We start from the raw sequence: 20,895 nt of genomic DNA on the forward strand, positions 1-20,895 counted from the left end.
TTGCTGAAAAAAAGCATAGCAACCTACGTTCGTCCGACGACTACATTCATTTAGCAGACACTTTATCCAAAGCGACTTACACGAGCGATACAAGCGATTCAAGGAAGTTTCACGCGAAGTGCTAAAATACAACGTACAACATTATTCAAAAGATTAGAAGCTAGAGAAATGCAGAAAACAACCATACTTCATTAAAATGATCCATAACACAACAACTACTAGCAATACACTTCAAACAATGTGTATAACACGATTACTATTCAATATTTAGCAAAACAATTCTGATTTTTGACCACTTTAGGGGGGTGCACCGTTCCCGGAAGTACTGCAATACCGGGTCGATGCGTGGAGTGGACGGAGCAAGCCCCTATTCCATCTCCCAGTTCCAAAAATCAATTTAATATATGGTGCCCGGGTAGGGCACGTATCAGATATTAAACTGATAAGAACAGATACTACACTTGATCTTAGCCAAAAGGCCGAGAAGCGATACCCACAAATGGCCAACAGTAGCAACCACATTCTAGGAGACCGTAAATACGACGACGGTGAGTACATACTTATTTCAATTCTAAAAGCGCGTGTGCACATAACATTATAAAGAGTACACAGTCATATAAACAGTTGTTAATATCATGTAGTTAAAAAAATACTAACAGTTTCTTCAACAAAGACTGACAAGGAAGAGGGGACATGCTAATGAGGTACTAGTTCTCCAATCAGAAACATGGATACAATTCCAGTAGTTTTAGAAAATGAATCGCAAACGTATCAAATGGAATATGAAAATAACATCAACTACGACATAACAGCAGAGGTAAAAATCCCAGAATCTATGAAGTTAATGTAAAATAATGCCTTTAAATGCGGTAAGGATCTGCCCCCCAGTGGACAAATGAAGAATTGCAACTGCCTTCCCAACAGCTCCACACTGACACGTGTAAGGCTCATGCATAAACATGTTAATACTCAGAAAGGGAAATACCCTTGTACAAAACAACGCTATAACTCACTCAACTGAATAAGAACAGACAACTTGACTTTTTTTTGATGATAAACCACCAAGGCACATTCTCCTCCACCAAACCGTTTTGACATTGCATCATTAAATATTGCAATAATCTCCTGAAGTTCACGACATTCACACACAACCAGCCCCATGAACAAGTGTTGCACTTTCAAGTCAGAAAATTCATCAAAGTACTCAACTATATGTTTGCCTCGCACAAAATTCTATGAGTAACGTTATTGGCGTCACATCCATCAACCCATATATTGTATCTCAGATAACGCAATAATTGAGATAATATCCCGGTTATGTAAATTCATACGTTTTGAAAGCTGAAAACAACGCGTATTATATATGTTAACTGGATAGCATTACGTTACATGTGAAATAGCATCGCCAAAAACAACCGACTGAAAACTGTCGACAACTTTGACAAAACGTCTCAAAAAATTAATCAGTTTAAGTGTATTTTAACGTTACACAAAATGTTAAATTACTTACCTTTCGTTGAGCCCGAGCTGTAGTAACACTCGTTGAACTAAACGACGCAACTCATCGTCACGCGAACAGTGCTCAAGTGCGCCACATAATGACGCTACGTATTTACGTGATCTGTCACGCGCCCAGTAAGGTCAAATGCTTACAGTTTTAACTTTAGTTTTTGACCCAAAAGCTTGTTGTACTGTTATTAAAATGTTATGATGTTATTTTATCAACGTTTAAAAGTTTCTTCATGTCTTTATCAGATTTATAAAAGACGGATAGAGCAGTACCTCTTCTTTCCGAAAACAGGCGTCCCGTGGGCGGAGCTAAAGAGTCACGAGCATAATAAACAAATAGACAGGTTTTATAATTTTGCCTTCACGTGCTCTCAGAATTATCGTAAATAAGAGTTTCCTTGATAAAAAACTGCACATGAAATTGCACATGAACGCCCTCCCCTTTCGAAACTTGAATGCGATGAGTTCGTAATCACGAATTCAGAAGTGTGAATTATCAAATTTCCGACAGCACGTAAAGGCAGCATTAACACAAACAATACATAATCGCATTACCCCTGGATAACTTTGATTCACTATACGTTTGTGTTGTTTCCATTAAGCCCGGAACACACCAAGCCGACGCCGACGAACTAGTGGCGACGAAAGCAGACTGCGGGGTTGGCTCACGTCGGCTGTGTCCGGGTCCAAAGCTGCCCTGACACACCAAACCGACGCTCGACACCCGACAAGGATGAAAAAAAGCAGACGAGGATGAACTTCAGCCGACACTGAGAAAACTTAGTCGGCCGATGAACAAGCCGACCGTTGCTTTGGCGTGTTCCAGGCTTTATATGCAATTGTATGCGATTGCCAACAAAACACAGACATTCGATGCAGTTTTACTTACTGCTTGCGGTGACTCATGACCAGGATCTTTTATCACTGGGATCACTCCATCTTTCCGTTTCAAAAGATCTGCAAATCCAAAGTTGAACTGGGCCTTGTTTATAAACATTCATCACAGAAATGGCGAGAACAACAAACACACTTGCACAACACCGTTGCTGCCCTGGAAAAACAAAAAACATCCACTGTTCCCTTAACGCTGGGTTCTTCGGGAAGCTGAACAAGGTTATCTTTCCCTCACAACCAAAAACACACCTTTTTGGGGACATTGTTGATTTTGTGGTCTAAAAACAAAATGACTATTGATGCCGATGACTTCCGAATGAAGCACGTTGATGGGCGTGCTCTTGCTTGCTCTGGTTGATGTGTGCGTGCGCTCTTCCGGGAGAAGTGTTTATACAAGGAATTCCATCCTTTATGATGTCATACAGGGCCATAATGAAAAAAAAATCCCGAAATTTATGCTGCCTTCACATGCTCTCAGAATTATCGTAAATACGAGTTTTCTAGGTAAAAATTGCACATGAACACCCTCCCATTTTGACTCTTGAATGTGATGAGCTCATAATCACGACTTCAGAAATGGGAATTATCAAATTTAGCATGTTAAGGCAGCAATATCCAATAATTAGCTGGTGAAATGGATTCACTTATTGTAGCATTAAAGGATTAGTTCACTTCAGAATAAAAATTTCCTGATAATTTACTCAACCTCATGTCATCCAATATGTTTGTCTTTCTTTCTTCAGTCGAAAAGAAATAGTTTTTGAGGAAAAGATTCCAGGATTTTTCTCCATATAGTGGACTTCAATGGGTTGAAGGTCCAAATTGCAGTTTCAGTACAGCTTCAAAGGGTTCTACACGATCCCAGCTGTGGAATAAGAGTCTCATTTAGTGAAATGATTAGTCATTTTCTAAATTTTTTTTTTTTTTAAATAAAAATGTATATACTTTTTAACCACAAATGCTCATCTTGCACTAGCGTCCACGACTTTTTGCATTACGTAATCACACTGGAAAGGTCACACATGACATAAGTGGAAGTACCTACCGAGTGTTTACAAAGCGAATGTGCACGATTTTGAGGAGAAAATGAAATGGAGTTTTTCAGTACTTCCACCTACGTCATGTGTGACCTGTCCAGTGTGATTACGTAATGCATGAAGTCGTGGACGCTAGTGCAAGACGAGCATTTGTGGTTAAAAGTATCCTTTAACAAAAGTTACCATGATCATTGTAATGTTTAAAACGGATGTCATAACAAATGTCAGTAGACAGGGAAGATCTTAAAACGAGTGGTTCAATCATAAATCCGTAAGATCTTACCTTCATGCAGTGGAAATACAAACCGGAAGAATGAACACAACAAGCGAAAAGGGGCGGGGCTACATAAGGTCCCTTCAGTCACCAAATGTGTTTTAGTTATTATAACTGAAGACAAACTTGTCTTAGGTGTGACAGCATTTCTGTTATATTCATGTTCCATGCAAATTGAAAAATGTATGGTCAGTCCTTTCAAGTTTTTTACTGTTTGAATGCAACCTTCGATAAGGATACAGAACATCTCTAAAAACAAATGTTATTCCAACAAAGAGTTAATTCATTTATTTAAGCACTTTAATCATGCTTGTTATACATCAGTAGGATAAAGATGGTCAAATGAACGAAGGAGAAATGATGAAGCCTTTACAACAGCACAATAAATTTAGTCATATTGTTGCCATTTATAGCACAAGACATTATAAAATAGGCTGTAAAACATGGCTTGCTGTTCTGTCAGGATTGAGGATATGGCTTTACCGTAACTCTTGTCCCCACTGCGATCGATCAGACACAAGCCATTTATCAATACACGTCATTATCTAAAGCAGAAACTTCATTCACTGCCCACTGTTATGCTAACATACCATAAATGGACTGATAAAAGCGCTGTAAATATTGTCAAGTCTCAAAGGGCATTCTGAGTCAGAGTCTGTGCTGCGCTGAGAAAAACAACCTTTGAGAATTTCTCTCGATATTTCAATACAGATTCATCACAATGTGTACTGGAAAATGTGCACGGTTAGTGGGGCTAATACTTCTACCCTCTGCTTTTTTGTGTATAATAGCCAATTTACTTTTATTCTTCCCTAATGGAGAAAAATTGGAATCTGGACAGATTTCCCTGCAGGTCTGGCTTATGGGAGGTGTTCTTGGTGGAGGGCTAATTGTGAGTATTCAATCTTTTGGATTTGACCGTCATATCATTCATGTGCTGTTCGTTTGAACTTGGTTATTTCCTGAGAAAACAAATGTGACTCTTGTTTTCATGAGACGCTATAGGAATTTTAAGGTTTATTAAAATTAATAGACCTGACTTATGTTTTAGGTAGGACAACAGATACATCACTGACTACAAGCCACTGTGCGCCATTTTCTTTATTGTATGATATGGCATAACGATCGATAAAGAGAACTAGAATTGTTGAATAAGTCGTGTGTTATAAGCAACTGTGCTGTAGTAAGGGGAATGTATTTGAATAAAGGAACTTTAGATTTGAGGAACAAAAGCAGAATGTGGTGAAAATCAAGGGCCCATTATGCTGAGCTTCTCTGCTCACACCCTGAAAAACGGAAAATATTGACATTGTAACATCCTGGAAATGACCATGGATTAATCCTGAGTAAAGTTGCATGGTAGTTGTGTGGACTGTCAATGGAGGGACAGAAATCTCTTAGATTTCATTCAAAATATCTTCATTTGTGTTCCGAAGGTGAACGAAAGTATTACGGGTTTGGAACGACATGAAGGTGAGGGATTTAATAGGGATAAAAATTCTCTTAACATGTACTCACTCTCAGGTTGTTCTAAACCTGTATGAGTTTCTTTGTTCAGTTGAACACAAAACAAGATATTCTGAAGAATGTTGGTGACTCTGAGGCACTTTCATATATTATTTTTTTCATACGGAAGTAAATGGGGGTGAGTAAATTTTGACAGAATTTTTATTTTTGGGTAAACTATCCCAATTTAAGAAGATTTTAATAATCATAAGACCCTTTTTATACTGTAAAGAACCTTATTATTGTGCAATGGAAAGATTCTATGGATGTTAAAGGTTCTTTAAGGTCAAAGTAAGGAAATAAGTCGATTATACATTCTTCATTTGGACAAAGAACTTTTGGATAACACCGAGTTGCTTAATGATCAACGGTGTACTTTCTTGAGTGAGGTCGCCTCAATATAGATTTAAATAGCCAGAACAAACTGATGATTAAAGTGTTTTTATACAAACATTATTTAAACTGCTTTACAGTAAATCTTATGTGACGTCACAGTTGATGATAAGTCAATTTGCACTCACTTTCATTCATCAGATGATGTGTCCAAGCTGCTCAGCCATCAGAGCCGGGGGCAAAGGCTGCTGTGGGGCAGGTTGTTGTGGAAACCGTTGCCGTGTGAGTAAATATGACACAGAGAAGCACCAAAAAATGTGAAATGGCCATCATTCACAACAGCTCACTAGAGAAGATGTGAAAATATTTTCAGCAGAAAATCTGCATAACATATAGGCTATTTTGATTGTTCACTATTTCATGTTGTTTTTGTTTTGTACAGATGCTGAATTCTGTTTTCTCATCTGTATTTGGCATTATTGGGTCGGTCTACTGTGCCTGTGTTGCCATTGCAGCACTGGCTGCTGGGCCAAAATGCCAAGTTGAGGACGGACAATGGAAATATCCTTTTGAGGGTAAACAAGGGTAAGAACAATTAAAACCTAAAAGAAAAATCAAACGAATGCAATTGAGTTACTTTAGTTGTTAATATAGATAATAATAATACTTCAGTCAGCAGGATTAATGTGAATTTAATGGCAATTGCATCTCTCAAGTGGAAAATTGCAGTTAATTGTATGGCCACTAGATGAGGCCCGTATCCTGCACTTCATCTACTAAAGCTCATTCTCTCTTTCTGTCTCACTATAACAGGAACAGCAGTTACCTGGTGGATAAGACTACATGGTCCGATTGTGTCTTTCCTGAGAATATGGTTCTCTGGCACATTGTGCTGTTCTCCATTCTTTTGGGTCTGGCTCTGATACAGATGATACTCTGTGTCATTCAGGTCGTGAATGGATGTGTGGGCTGCCTCTGTGGAGACTGCCGAAAAAGAAAATCGGTAAATGTTACATAAATATTGAAAAAGCATTTATATTACCATTAAACAAATGTTAAACAATGTAATTTCTTGAGCAAAAACTATACACTGGCAATGGCATATAATAAGAAACACTTTTTACTGTCTACTAGACAGGATGCATAGGCAGAATGGAAAAAAAGACTTATAACCAGAATTATAACCAGTGTTGGGGAAAGTTACTTTTAAAAGTGATGTTACGATATTGTGTTACTCCATAAAAAAGTAACTAATTGTTTACTTAGTTACTTTTTATGGAAAGTAATGCATTACAATAGGCTACTTATCCAGCCCAGGTGAGAAAAAAATAACAAAAATTCTAGTTTTTGGCAAAAAGTGAAATGAACAAGCCTTAGGCTGAAAGAAATGCAACTTAACGTCCACGTACAGTAGAGGGCGCAGGTCAAATAAACATTTCAGCTGTGCTGCCATTCTGGACTGCAGAAAAAATAGGAGGCAGGAGAAGATAAAAACAAAAAAATTAAACACAAATGTGATTATGTGCTTATTATTGTGAGATTAAATACAGATAGTATATTTGTGTCATTTAACATTTGATAATTGCAGGTTTGTGTAATATTCTGAGTTTGCATTTCACTGTTTTTATTCATTTTGAGGAATACTGAATTTGTTTTTGTGCGAGTGAGATGAGTAAATGCATGTTCACATTATGTCTAGAACCACAATAACTATCATATTTACATATGATGGAGTAAGTCTCTCAAGATGGGGATAAGAGAGCTGTCAGTCAATAAATGGGAAAACAAATTAACTTGCATTTCTTATTTGAAAAAGTAACACTGCTTATCCCCAACACTGCTTATAACCGGCTACCATTTTAGTTTTTGAAGGCAATCAAACTGTGTTAATCGTCAGACCTCTGAAATAATACCCTTTTTACACTGAAATAATGAGATGTCTTTTTCGTATACTGGGATTTGGAACTGATATCTCTTTGTACAACAGGATGAAGGAGGACTGTGAGATCTGCTGAGGAGGGGGAAAACAACAACAAACAAAACAACGATTTGATCTGGAATAACAGGACAAGAGCTTTCACACAAAACTAACAGACTGCTTATAAATAATGCAATAAGTATCACTAAAAAGGGTTGTTGTGTGTAAATTTGACCCTATTTTCACTTTATGTATTATTTTAGTACTATTGTCACAGTAAATTATAACTGTCAATCAACTAAAAAAGAAATCACATTTTTCTGTAATTAATCACACATAACATTACAATTTGTAATATATTTTTATATTGTAATACATAATTTCATATTGAATCTCCAAATGAATGTAGAAACAACATGAAGATGATATATTTTAAATATTTGATGTCTCATTTAAATTGATTATTTTCTCAATTTCTGGGGACTAAATGAGTAAAAGTGACTGTTTTTGACCATTGTATTTAAATAACAAGCTCAAAACTACTATAATTTTCATCAAAGTTGCCCTAAAACCAAAATGCAATACCCGTTCTTGTCTTAGGACAACTTTTATGAACTTTTTTTGATCCACTTCAAATGTTGACTACTGTATATAAACTTATGCATTTTGGATTAATAAATCAGGTCCTAATGATCCAAAGCATCTATCTTTCTTTCAGAATAAACATAATTTGCTGAAATGTATTATGTGTTTCTCATAAATTAACTTAAAATAAGCTATGTCTATCTTTAGAGTTGGCATCAGATTGCATGAGAATTATATTTCCTTTACAGGTTACAGAAATACCCCTGAGTGTTTTCTTTTTTTGGTATATTTGGCAGGAGGCATCAAGTTTGTTTCCAGTGCATTTAGGGAGAGACTCTGAAACCATGTGTTGGCTGTTTTCCCATTTGCTTTTAAATAGTTTGATAAAGTCAATATGTTCCCTTTTGCTTTCCATCTCAACATCTGTGTCATTACTATTTTCTCTATAATCACTGATTTCACTGTTGTAACACCGGATCAAACCGGATCTTGCAGCACAGAAAAAACTGTAAGTCAAACCCCCTGGTGGTAAAGGTCAGATTTGCATCTGTGACAACATGCATACACAGAAACCAGGGAATGTTTTAAAAATAAGGTCCAAGGTCCATTCTCAAAAACAGCATGAGATACTTTCAAAGTGCTACGTAACATCTACGTTTTTTGTTTTTTTTTTGCATATGAATATAGAGTCTATAGACCCTGTGCTCATGTAACCACAGCAGCCCTCCACTCTAATTTACACTTAATCCTGTAGCTGCACAAACACCCATTTGAAGCCTAATATAGGATAAAGGCTGGAGAATCTAAAAACAAGCTTACAGATTCAATACCCAAGACTAAGCCAACTGATCATTGTAAACATACTATACATGCCTCAGCCACAAGAGGGGAGAGGCAACAGCATGTCCTAGTACACATAATACGTCAGCTTAATGTATAGACACCTTGTTCAAACCAGACAGAGTGTTCCAGGAAAGGATGTTCAGTTCTTACCGAGATCACACACTTTCAGACACATCCTATAATAATAACTGCACAAATCATATTTTCTTTCCCCCAACCATTAATAATGAATTTTAATTATTTACTGTAATATACATGAATTATAGAAAATAACAGCCTTGTGTGCTTATGCCTTCAGCAAATAACAAAACCATTTTATTTTTATTTTTTTTTCACATCTTCTTATGCATTTTGTCCATTCATTTACACAACAACGACATTTTGGGGGCCTGAAAATGCAAACTTTGCAAAAGTTTTTGAAAACGATAACATTATTGTCTCTTTGTAAACTACAAAACATACTATACATGCCTCAGCCACAAGAGGGGAGAAGCAACAGCATGTCCTAGTACACATAATACGTCAGCTTAATGTATAGACACCTTGTTCAAACCAGACAGAGTGTTCCAGTAAAGGATGTTCAGTTCTTACTGCCACCGAGGTCACACACTTTCAGACACATCCCTATAATAATAACTGCATGACATTTTTGATTCTACACATATAATTAAACAAAAAAGGAGAGAGGAGGATGTACTAAAACTTTTGGCATGGATCCATTCAGGCTAATTCAATGACCATCCACCAATTAGACACAGAGAACAGACACAAAACACTCATCAACCTCCACAATGGGTCTAGACAATAGCAGAAGGAAACAGACCAGAAAAGTGCTGGATCAGACAGGATGGAGCTTGTGAACTGATGTTATGGAAGGTACACTATGCAACTATTGACCCTCTAGTGGTTTAAAAACAGAACTGCATGGATTTTGAGGAAGAACATTTGGTTGTGCTTCGGCTCTGTGTGACTGTGCAGGTGAATGTGATTATCCTACTGCTTATAAACATTCACTACTAGGCTTAAGAGATTTACTGAAGTCGTTACAGTAGCTATACCCATTAATCGACACAGTACTTCCTTGAAAATAGATTCCAGCACAGTGCTACGACAAACCCATGATGAAATTACCCTTTTCAATAGATACTACACAATAGATTCTCTGGAGGTTGGAGATTTAGCTGCTCCATGTCAACTTTTCTTGCTCGTTGCAACATCTAAGCCACTCCTACACCATACACGCGTCAAAGTAGCCTGAGCAATTTTTCTCTATTTACGAATATAATGAGACACGCACGGGTGAGTGACGTATGTATGCAATTTCCCGCGAAAACCAGCCAGACTTATAACAGGCTTACCATAGTGAAACAGGGTAAGACAAAAACATTTTTGGAAGAAGGATTGATGATGTATTGACTCAAAAAAACTAAAAAGTTAAATTTAAATTCAGACAGCACTCTGTTTATTAAAATCCAATAACTCCATGACATTAAAGAGGATTTGTCTTAGTATGTTTCTAAGAATGCAACATACATGTACAAACTTGGATCGCAATCCTGATGGATCAACAGCTTCAAGTCACTGAATGTCTTTCTCAGTACGACTCATAAACTAAAATCGACAAGCAACATCATAGGCGTTATTGGATATGCGAATTTAGGAATTTAACGCTGACTTGTGAGCTCACACACACACCCCAGGAAATAGTGTGTGGAGGGGAGGTGGGTTGTTGACATACAGGACAAAATTGGACGAGCAGTTTTGGGGAGGGAATATTTTGGGTGAGAACAGGGTGGGAAAACTGGTAAAAAGCAATCCAAGCTGGACTAGGGCAGATATTCTGTGCACTGAAGCCAAGCAACAGCATGCGAGTATAAGCTCTGTAGCTTTACTGTGCATGAGAGAGTAAATACTCATTAAATCACTCATCTTCCTCTGAGAGTGCGTACATGTGCCAACTCAAATACAACCATCAGGCGTATAATTTCTTTTTAGGTTTCTGCAGAGGTTTTTGTCATTCTGTTATATTCACACTTTTGTTGAATGCTTGTGCTTTACCACAAAACTGAAGCACGGTAGCTTATTTATCTATCATGGTGTTTTGAAAGTGAGTATCTATCAGTAATTACACTGAACAAAGATCTTGCTGCTCTATTTACTGTACTATCATTACTATCATTGTAATTATTCTTCTCTCATTGCCACACAAAACAAAGAGAGTTGATTAGATTGGGCTAAAGCACCAACAGTAAAGGGGGAAACACCATGGAAAATCCATGTGATTGGATTGATTTTACAAAAGCAACAAAAAATATCTGTAGATCACACTATCACTGATTAAATATGGTTCTCTTATTACTTTTTAAAATAATGTAAAGTGTTTAAAGCTCACACAAAGTGAATCTAAGCAAAACCAATGCACTCCATCAATCACTAGTACACAGCTGTATTTGTGGAAAAGTTGGCTATATACTAATAGTTTAGTTGTATGGCACAAATCATATTTTCTTTCCCCCAACCATTAATAATTAATTTTAATTATTTACTGTAATATACATGAATTATAGAAAATACTTGTGTGCTTATGCTGTCAGCAAATAACAAAACATTTTTTTTTTTTCACATCTTCTTATGCATTTTGTCCATTCATTTACACAACAACGACATTTTGGGGGCCTGAAAATGCAAACTTTTGAAAATGGGTTTCGAAGTGCAAGTTTTTGAAAACGATAACATTATTGTCTCTGTGTAAACTACAAAAACGTGAATTTCACACATACACGCATATGTATTACGTGTTTAGTCTAGGAGCGTAAAGTTTCTTTACAAAGTAAAAAAAAAACAAAAAAAAACAACTATTGGCCTGGCCAGAATAATACAGCATTTTTAATCTTTTTGGCGGGTCCATGTGAACTGGGAACGTTGTTGTCTGTACGTGAAAAACGCAAAGGAAAAACTTTTCCATTTTCTAGTACATTGTTGTCATGTAAACGAACCATAAGGAACAAATATGTTAACAGCTGTAATCCATAATTCATTTACATAAACAGGATGTATCTTTGATATAATGAACTGCTGTCTGTAATTGTGACCTTAATTGTGTCATCTTCACCTCTGTGATAGTTTGCAGAGTTGCTATTCATAGCCTGTGATATCTGACCTCAACAACACCATTTCACCAAACAGCCCGAGAGCCAAAGATTCACTTGAGGTATCAGATCCCCTGATCCCATTTCAAACTTCTTTTCTGTACTTGGGGGAGCAAGGTTTGGTAGAGGGTTTAGGGTGCATAAGCCAAGCATTTTGGTAGGTGTGCAGGTGCTTGACTCCTTATACTTTTTAAATTGAAACAATTTTAACAGTTCTAAAAATATGTTTTGTTTTAAAAGTGAGGAAGAAGAGAGTCAGTAATTGGCAGTTAAAGTTTATTATACAAGTTCTCAGTTTGTTGAAACCTTCAATGCAGGTCTGAGAACAGTTTTAATTTGGATCTGGGTACTTTATTGTATAAAAGCTTAAAAAGAAAACTAATGAGGATTGATTCTGATTATCCAAATCTTTCAGACACTGGCGTACAATTCACTGTTTGCTTATATGTGTCACTCATTGTAAGTGCTCCAGTTCAGATAAGCAAAATTCTTCTTCACCCACTTTAGAAGTAGAAAAAAAGCAGGGAGGAGTTAAACAGGAGAAACAGGTGAGACAAGGAGAGAGAGAGAGACAAAGAGAGAGATAAAAATGAAACATGGAACACAAAATTGGCTTCATTCAGAGAGAACATTTTTTGGACCAAATCAAAAACAATGAGAATTTTAATTGCTTGGTTTTTTGGAGTGCAGAAGTCTAGTGTTCTACATAAAGGGGATTGAGTTCAGAGTGCAAATCGGACCTCAGCTAATGAACTAGAAAAAAAAATCCCACCGCAACTCATAAAACAATTTTCTGTTGTCCCATTTGGACGTTATACAATGAGAATTCAAAGAAAATCTCATGGTTTAACACAATTCCCGAATCAGTCTCCAAAAGGACACCTTCAGAGCTAGGACAAACTTCAGACTGCTCTCTGATCAGTGGCAAACAGATTAATGCTATTGGTAAGTCACACAATACTAATTTGCCAGCAATGGGGGGCCTTGGCCTTCAACCCAGATTGTGCAGCAGACTTGCTGTTCAGAATTCTAATCTGTTTCTCCTTTGGAATTCGCCTCTGTAAATTTCCACTGGTGAACACAGCAAAACAGACTGTCAAAACGAATAAGGGTATAAATACACATTTCCTGGCAATATGCTGGTGTTGCTGGTATACATGTTTCTTGAAAGTGTAAAGATGAGCTTTTTTACTCCTGAGAAGTTTCCATGCAATTCAAATTCAGGCTCGGAGTGTTCATTGATACTGGTTGTCTCAATTTATGGGGACTTATGTTATGGTGACTTGTGGAGACTGACCTGATGCTTAAAAGTGTATATTAAAAGAAAACCCTAAAATGACCAAGAGTTATGATGCATCTTAAACACAATATAAAACTTTGATTATGCTGTATAAAAATCTCTAAACACTTTAACAATGATGATAAATCCAAAACACTAAAACATCATGGCTGTGTGGACAGATTGTGCATTACAAAATTTTAAGTACAGTATATGAGAAAAAAAACAAACAAAGGGAGGTGAATATTCTCTCAATGATTTCTAGTAAGAATGTGTGAAGTGTCACTAATTCTACAGCACACAAATGATTTTCAAAAGAACTATAATCCCATCTATTGCTATCTATCATTAAGGGCTTTCCATGTATTCCTTCACTAATTAAATTAATCATGCATGTTATTGTGTTGGTACAATAAACAAGATTTAGCATTTGCAATTTACCAGAGACACTCAAAGCCAAGAGTCAAACTTATTTCTAGGGAGAGAAACTCAAGTCCTTACACGTGAAAAATCTAAATAGTATAATGAATCAGACCTGAATAGTGAGAATGTTTCCCTATGCTTTACTGGAGACCTGCCAGCACACACTAGCAAGCTAAAAGAGGAGGAGGAGGAGGAGGAGGGTGAGAAAGAGGAGGCAGGGCTGCTGCTCAGATAAGCTATTTAAAGCTGAACTGAACGTGTGTTCAAACCTGAAGCTTTCCATGTTGTCATAGCTGAACGGGTTCTGTCATCGTCAGTGAACTGTCAGTGAGTTGGAGACCATTTCAACTATCGCAAATCACTTGCAATTTGAAGGATTTTCTGCGTGACAGTGCCAAAGTACGTGCGAGAACCACGAGAACAACCGGTGAGTCCATTTGATTAGCCTATACCTTATTTTTTTTATTAATATAATTTTATTATGAATTAGCACGTACAAATTCGCAGTCGTATAGCCTGTTTAAAACACACTGGAGGTGTGTCAAAGTGGGAGTGTCTCACAATGTATCGTAAAACTTGCTACAAGAATGTTGCAACACACTTTTACAGTAACATTTAAATATATATATATATATATATATATATATATATATATATATATATATATATATATATATATATATATATATATATATATATATGTTTAGTACGAAATATGAGTCACTTTGTAGCTTTTTACAATGAAAGCTGCTCATTTTTTAAAATATAATTATTTATCTACAGAGAGCTGTTATGTTGTTTAGATACTGTATGTAGCTTTGTTTGGTCTTTGTGTAGGTAACTGCATTGCCCATGTTTATTATTGCGTATAAAGTCTAATTTTGATTAATAGGCCCAGCCTCATTCGTCACGTGACCTTATATTTTATAATATGTTTTACGACTTACGGGCACCAAAATAACAATGCTTTAAACGTTTTCAACATTTTTCTTTATGGTGAATATTTGGATACCACAGTTTTTTTTTAACAGTGGCTTACATTAAATAAATAAATAATAATAATAATAAACATTATATCGTGTTGTATCGTCACTGTGAGAATATGATGGGTTGAGTTACTTGAGATTTAAATGCATTATTAACCCAATAAATCATTTCACGTAGGCTACTCTTTATCATCTCCAAACAGCATTATATTTGCTCGTTAGACTTTTATTCATCACTTGGCACGCTACTTAAAAGCAAAGAAGGTGTTGTTAAGCTCAGCTGCTCAGGTAGGCCTATCTTACTTTTCGCTTAAAGAGATTTACTTTTCTTCTGAACTCTGGCTGATCTCTTGCACTGAGATTTTATGTAACGTACTTTTCTGCGAATGATGCGTCTGGACCACGGACAACCTTAATGCCTGCATATGGAAATCACTAGAGATTTTGTAAACATCCTTTCATAATTAATAATTGATACGCTTTTGCCTGTACACAGTCCAGCGACCCCCCTTCCCTGTCGAGAGAGTGGACCACCGCGTCCCCGAGCGTCACGTACTGCACATACACACAAAGCAAGTCTCAATGGGAAAGCGCGTGTGCGCGAGCAGGCAGGCGGGCACGCGGGGGTGGGGGCGACCTAAATCATAGCCTTTGCACGTTTTCTATTTATTTAATACTCCTAAAAATAAATGTTCCAGAGGGTTTTTCTCTCTCTTTTTTTCTAGCAATGCCAAAACAAATAAATAAATAAAAAGTTTGGTTCCCCCCAAAACATTCAGTGACCAGTTCCTAAAATAACATTTTTTTTCTTATAGTGTGAAGAACATTTTTGTTTGTTTGTTTTTGCAGTGGAAAGATTCCATGACTGTTAGATGTTCTTCATGTAATGTTCTTCATGTAACCACATATACCAATAAAAAATTTATTTTTTAGAGTGTAATGATTGTATTCTTTATATAGGCTACACCATTTAAGTAATACATTCAGATACTGACACAAATATACTCAAAATAGATATTACCTAATGTATTCACTTAAAGCTTACACTTTTAAACTTGTGAAATTACACCCAAAATCGCAGTATTAATGTGTAAACCTGTGACAGGATTTTTTTTTTTAAAAAAGCGTGAATTCACTTGTTATCCTTTTCTCCTTTAAGCACATGAAAGACTTTAACGAATACAAAAGCTTGTTGAGAAAAAACAATAATTTTAATAGTCCACTTTAGACATTCTACTAACTATAAGTAACTTAACATGTCAACTAACTCAGAATTAAGACTGTCTGCTTAATACCTGCTTGCACTTTATTTTGATGCGCCCCCAAAAGACATTCTACTTACTGTAAGTAACTTTGCAACTACATGTCAACTTATTCTACTAACCCAAACCTTGAACCCTAATCTAACAGTCTAATAGATTACTGTTAGGCTACTTTTAAACTCTAAGGAGAGTTAGTTGACATAGCTGCAAAGTTACTTATAGTTAGTAGATTTCTAAAGTGGACCATTGAAATAAAGTGTGTGCAAATATGTGGTTGCAGGGCCGCACTTTAGGGGGCCCTGCAGCGAACAGAATGTGATTGTGAATGGACTGAGGAGTGTGATTGTGTTCCCTTGGAACACAATCGGTCTGAAGGGGGCACCGCTTCCACTACCTTGCACTGGCCCCCGCCCTGTGATTGGGACAGTCCCATATGGTTGTAATGATTGAAAAGGCATTCAAATAAACCTCTGGAATTCTATGCAATTCCAAGAATACTCTGCAATTCCAAGAAAAAGTGATTGGTCTAAATCAATGAGAGACGAGACTGACAGTCTTGGATTGTTTCTAAGGGTGTGTAATTGAATGTGTGCACAGGCAGGGTCTCATTCTCAGAAAAGGGTCTGGGATGGAGGTAAAGTGGAATAAAGTGTTGTAACTAGAGATTATCTAACCTTTTTAAGCAGCAGTCCTCAGAGTGTACGTAACCTATAAGAGACAAAACACAGGCATAAAGATAAACAAACACATAGCTCACAGTGTTTGGTAAATGACATGGAGAGGGCCATCATGTTAGGTCACAAGTCTAGATTAAGCACCCTATAAGGATGTTCTCTGTGTGTGTATAGCAAACAACTTGGAAATGTACGCTTCTAACGTCATTTCTGGGTCTCCAGGCAAAAATAAAACCAATAGGGAAGAAGCTGAAGAATTTTCTCTGTTCTTATAACTCCTTTCCCCCCAAATTTTCTGGGCCTTATCTCTTATGCATTTTGCCAGAAAATGAACAAACGGCCCTCCCATGTGAATTATATGTTTTGCATGAGTTATGAAAAGGACTGAGAGGAGAAAAGAAAGGAGGGGGATGGTTACGGATAAATGCATATCATATGATTGGCACAAGAAGTGATGGAAAAGTGTGTGTACGTATGTGCGCATTTACTAGAACCAAAGGAAATTTAATAGAAACAACGTTCACCTTAGCTTTTCAGCATCAAAATATTTTGGACACAATGTTCTCCAAAAGCTCAGAGGTTCTTGTGGTGCAAGGAATGATGCAAACCATCTGAGGCAGTGCATTGAATACTATGAAGATGATATTTCAACATAATTTGCCATACACAAATCATTTCATTGGCAGTCTTTATGCCTATAATGAAAATAATTCATTTTGCAATGTGAAATAAAAAAAAAAAAACACAAACTGAGCGAAACCAAACTATTCTTTCTTATTTAAATAATCAAGATCTGAAGATATGAAACTGCAAAAAATGAATGTAAGGCTCAAATCAAACAACAAATCAAATGCTAATGACTGAATCAGAACAGGCAAATCAGAACAGATGTTGTATTAATTATTCCACAATATAATAAGCTAATCCAACACTTAGATTCTCAACATCATTCATTTCCAAAAGACATTTTTTTTTTTTTTTTGTCAAGATGAGTCATTATGTACTAAGACATTAGTAATAGCCAAGTGTTTTTAGCTTTTAAAAATTAATACTCTGAATTTTGCACATTTTGTCCTCAGGCATAGACTCAGGCGATTTGGGTAATCTGAACAAAAGCATGACAGATTTATGAGAGTTCACCACAGAAATGAATGAGGGTTGGATGGGAACAGAGTGTTGTGTACGACAGTAAAAGTCCATATTTCTGTGGCATGTGGCGACATGGTTTTGTGACAGTTGTTCTACTAGTTGTTCTACATTGTGTGCGTTTGTGTGAGACATTCACCTGGATGGAAACGTATTTCTTCCTTGCATTGCATACTTAACAGCTATGATCCCGTGACTTATTACACAAGCTCTTTGGTAGTTTATGATCCCACATCCCATTCAGTATTTTTTTGTTGTGCAAACTTGCACCCAAGAATAAAGTGTGCGGGTCATCCACTAAGGTTCTTTGTTATGTTGGTGGTTTCTGGACTGGATTGATTCATAGAGCATATATCAGAAGTGTAAAAGCCAAGTCATTAAAAATTAACCATTAACCCTGTGTACTACAAACCAAAGGCCAGCAAAAGCTGATAAGAGAAGCATTCGCCACTTGGTCACATAGCTCTTGAGACGTGTTTGTTTTTGTCTTTGGCTAGGTTTCTGATGAAAACTGACTGAGTCATAGAACTAGTAAACCCTCTGTGACTCATATTCAACAACTGAGAGTATAAATCACTTCAAAGACGAGTTTATAAACGAATTATTATGAATATAAAACGCTTAGCAGCAGTCAAAAGTGATTTACAAACTGCCAGGCGGACTGCACAAATCACAAAACTAGCCGTCTCCATCAGGGCACTTGACCCAGCGCGTAATACCCAATCAAGGATTTATTACATCGGATGTCTCCATTCAGTCTACCCACTGACGTCGCTATATGGGATTAGACTGCAAAGTAGAAGTCTGCATGCACACACGGCTGTAATAAGATTATGCATAAAACCCACGGTCACTGTCAAGTTTTAGATAAACTAATAAACACAACAAACAGCAGCTGTTTTACCTTAATGAACAGCAACAGAAGAGCAAATGGCAATCGACACATTGGTTTAGAAATGTTTTTTGAGTTGTTATGATAGAATAAAGTGTGCTGGCAGGAGTCAGCTTGTCTAACAGGTGTTTTTCTTGTCTTTTAGCGCCCCCTGCTGATATGGGTGTAAAAATGCTGCAGTGCTTTCCCTTCTACAGACGCTGCAAGGAGAGGTGCAAAAGACAGTGCCCTCCTGAAACGGGTAAGCTATTGAATGTGTTCATTGGTAAACAGTGTCCTTCGAAAATGTCTCTTCAATATAACAGATAAATAAGTCAAATGAAATAGTAAACGCCTATTTTGGTTTCGGTTGCAGCCATTTTCCTCATCTCATTTATGTAACACCCGGCATTCACAAATTCCTGCTAATCGTGAAGTAGTCTTGTTGACAAGTTTGGGTAAACCAAGATATAGTACCTTGAATGCCCTGTAGATGGCGATGTTGCTTCATTTGTAGAAGAAATAAACTGCTGCAGAAAAAGTTAGGTAGGTGTCATGCACAATGTAAAGAATAAAAGTACATATTTTTTCTAACTTATTTTCATTTCTACTTGTGTCTTCAGTTGTAGCAAGTGAAGAGCTGAAACCTCGGTTGTCCTCCACCACCTCCTGGGGCAGTGAAGGGGACAGCGGCAGCAGTCCGAGTTGCCCGCAGGCCTATTTTTCCCACAAGGCTCGGCTCTCACTTCGACACCAGATGGATAGCAACATCAATGCAGTGGACGCCACATACTAACTTTGTTCTGCAAGTGGGTCCTGGAGTATCCTTGAAAGTAAGCGTCAGATTTACAGCCCTAATCCAGGTTAAATCCCTCATTGGAGAGCTTTTGAGGGAAACTGGAGGATGAGCCATTAGGAGGAACAAGCAGCATGGAAATTTGCCTCTCCTTGCATGCCCGTGAACACTCATGAATGTCAGCTGTATGCATTGTAACAATGTCAAGATACGAGTTTGAAGTTCTCTAACATTAACGGTACAGCTGAGTGTAATTTGGTAAAAGGGGAAATTGTGGAATACAATCTTAGGAGCGACGTTTACATGATCACCAACAAGTGCTTTTTTTCTAGCCTGTAGCATCTGCCCTCCACAGTCTCTGCTATATGCATCTATACTATCTGAACTGGATGCTTCTGGTTGGTTTTATCTGAGGAGTCTGTGATAATCTTAAAGGGACAGTTCACCCAAAAATAAAAAATTCTGCCATCATTTATGTCACCCTTATGTTGTTTTAAATCATAAGTTTCTTTCTTCTGTTGAACTAAAATGGAGATTTTTTGAGGAATTTTGGTAACCACACAATTGAGGGTGAACTATCCCTTTAAGGCAATTGTGTTTTGAGCCAGAAATTAATTTGTTCAGCAGTCCACCTATTATTTTGCCTGTCAAATTCAACCACGCTTTGCCTCACTGATAATAAATTCAGTGTACTGTAAAAGCATCAAAATGTTTTTTTCTTTCACATAAACGGGAAGGTTTCTAAAGGTTATTTTGCTTTCTATGTAAGTGCCATTTTCTCTACCCTACATGCTGTGTCCATTAACAGTGTGCTCTGCTCTAACTGTTCATTTTCATTATGTATAGATTTCAGGGCTTTTTGAAATATGCCCAGTCATAAACATTTTTTTTTAAAGCACTGTTTGTTTCATGAACTCTATGTAACATCAAACTAATGTATTATTATGAAGGTTTTCCAGTTTCTAAATCTTTAAAAGGTTTTCTTCCTATTGTATGTATAAAACCAGTCAAGTGAATGGTGAAGATATGTCATGATCCACTCATTGCTTCTGTTTAACCATGTTTGGAAAACAGGTTTTAGATGCTAACGATGTGCGTCAGGCCATCTTCACTTTGTCGTGTGCACATGTATTAACATTTGTTTTTTTTTTTTAGATATTAAATATGTATTTTTACACCCTGACCCAGAAAAAGAACAGTTACACTGTTACACCTCTGAAGTCACAATTAATCTGAAAGAGATATTTTTGTATGTTTTATATGAAACAATGTGTAAATCAATTTTCTAAATAATAATAATGAAAAAGACAGCAAACTAAATAATATAGCACATGTACTTTTGCTTTCATTGATGATTGTAAAACAATAAAACTTTGTCAAAAAGAAACAAGTCTTTTTATGTTATTCTAA

General features: G+C 36.7%; 1 protein-coding gene, 1 long non-coding RNA gene and 1 other non-coding gene across 3 annotated transcripts; 2 read left to right on the forward strand and 1 right to left on the reverse strand.

The window, feature by feature from the left end:
- Positions 1-300: 300 nt before the first annotated feature.
- LOC137031395 (U2 spliceosomal RNA) lies at positions 301-491 on the reverse strand. Its single transcript, XR_010896536.1, has one exon. It is a non-coding gene; the product is annotated as a U2 spliceosomal RNA (small nuclear RNA).
- Positions 492-4,331: 3,840 nt separating this feature from the next.
- Positions 4,332-8,187, forward strand: tm4sf5 (transmembrane 4 L six family member 5). Its single transcript, XM_067400513.1, has 5 exons — positions 4,332-4,606; positions 5,755-5,835; positions 5,996-6,138; positions 6,367-6,556; positions 7,541-8,187. Exons 1-5 carry the CDS (start codon positions 4,436-4,438, stop codon positions 7,556-7,558), a joined length of 603 nt encoding a protein of 200 aa, XP_067256614.1. The 5' UTR covers positions 4,332-4,435; the 3' UTR covers positions 7,559-8,187.
- Positions 8,188-14,039: 5,852 nt separating this feature from the next.
- Positions 14,040-20,812, forward strand: LOC137030423 (uncharacterized). Its single transcript, XR_010896405.1, has 3 exons — positions 14,040-14,177; positions 18,856-18,951; positions 19,313-20,812. It is a non-coding gene; the product is annotated as an uncharacterized lncRNA (long non-coding RNA).
- Positions 20,813-20,895: the final 83 nt, after the last annotated feature.

Source organism: Chanodichthys erythropterus, chromosome 11 (genome assembly GCF_024489055.1).
Source record: "Chanodichthys erythropterus isolate Z2021 chromosome 11, ASM2448905v1, whole genome shotgun sequence".
NCBI classification, from domain to species: Eukaryota; Metazoa; Chordata; class Actinopteri; order Cypriniformes; family Xenocyprididae; genus Chanodichthys; species Chanodichthys erythropterus.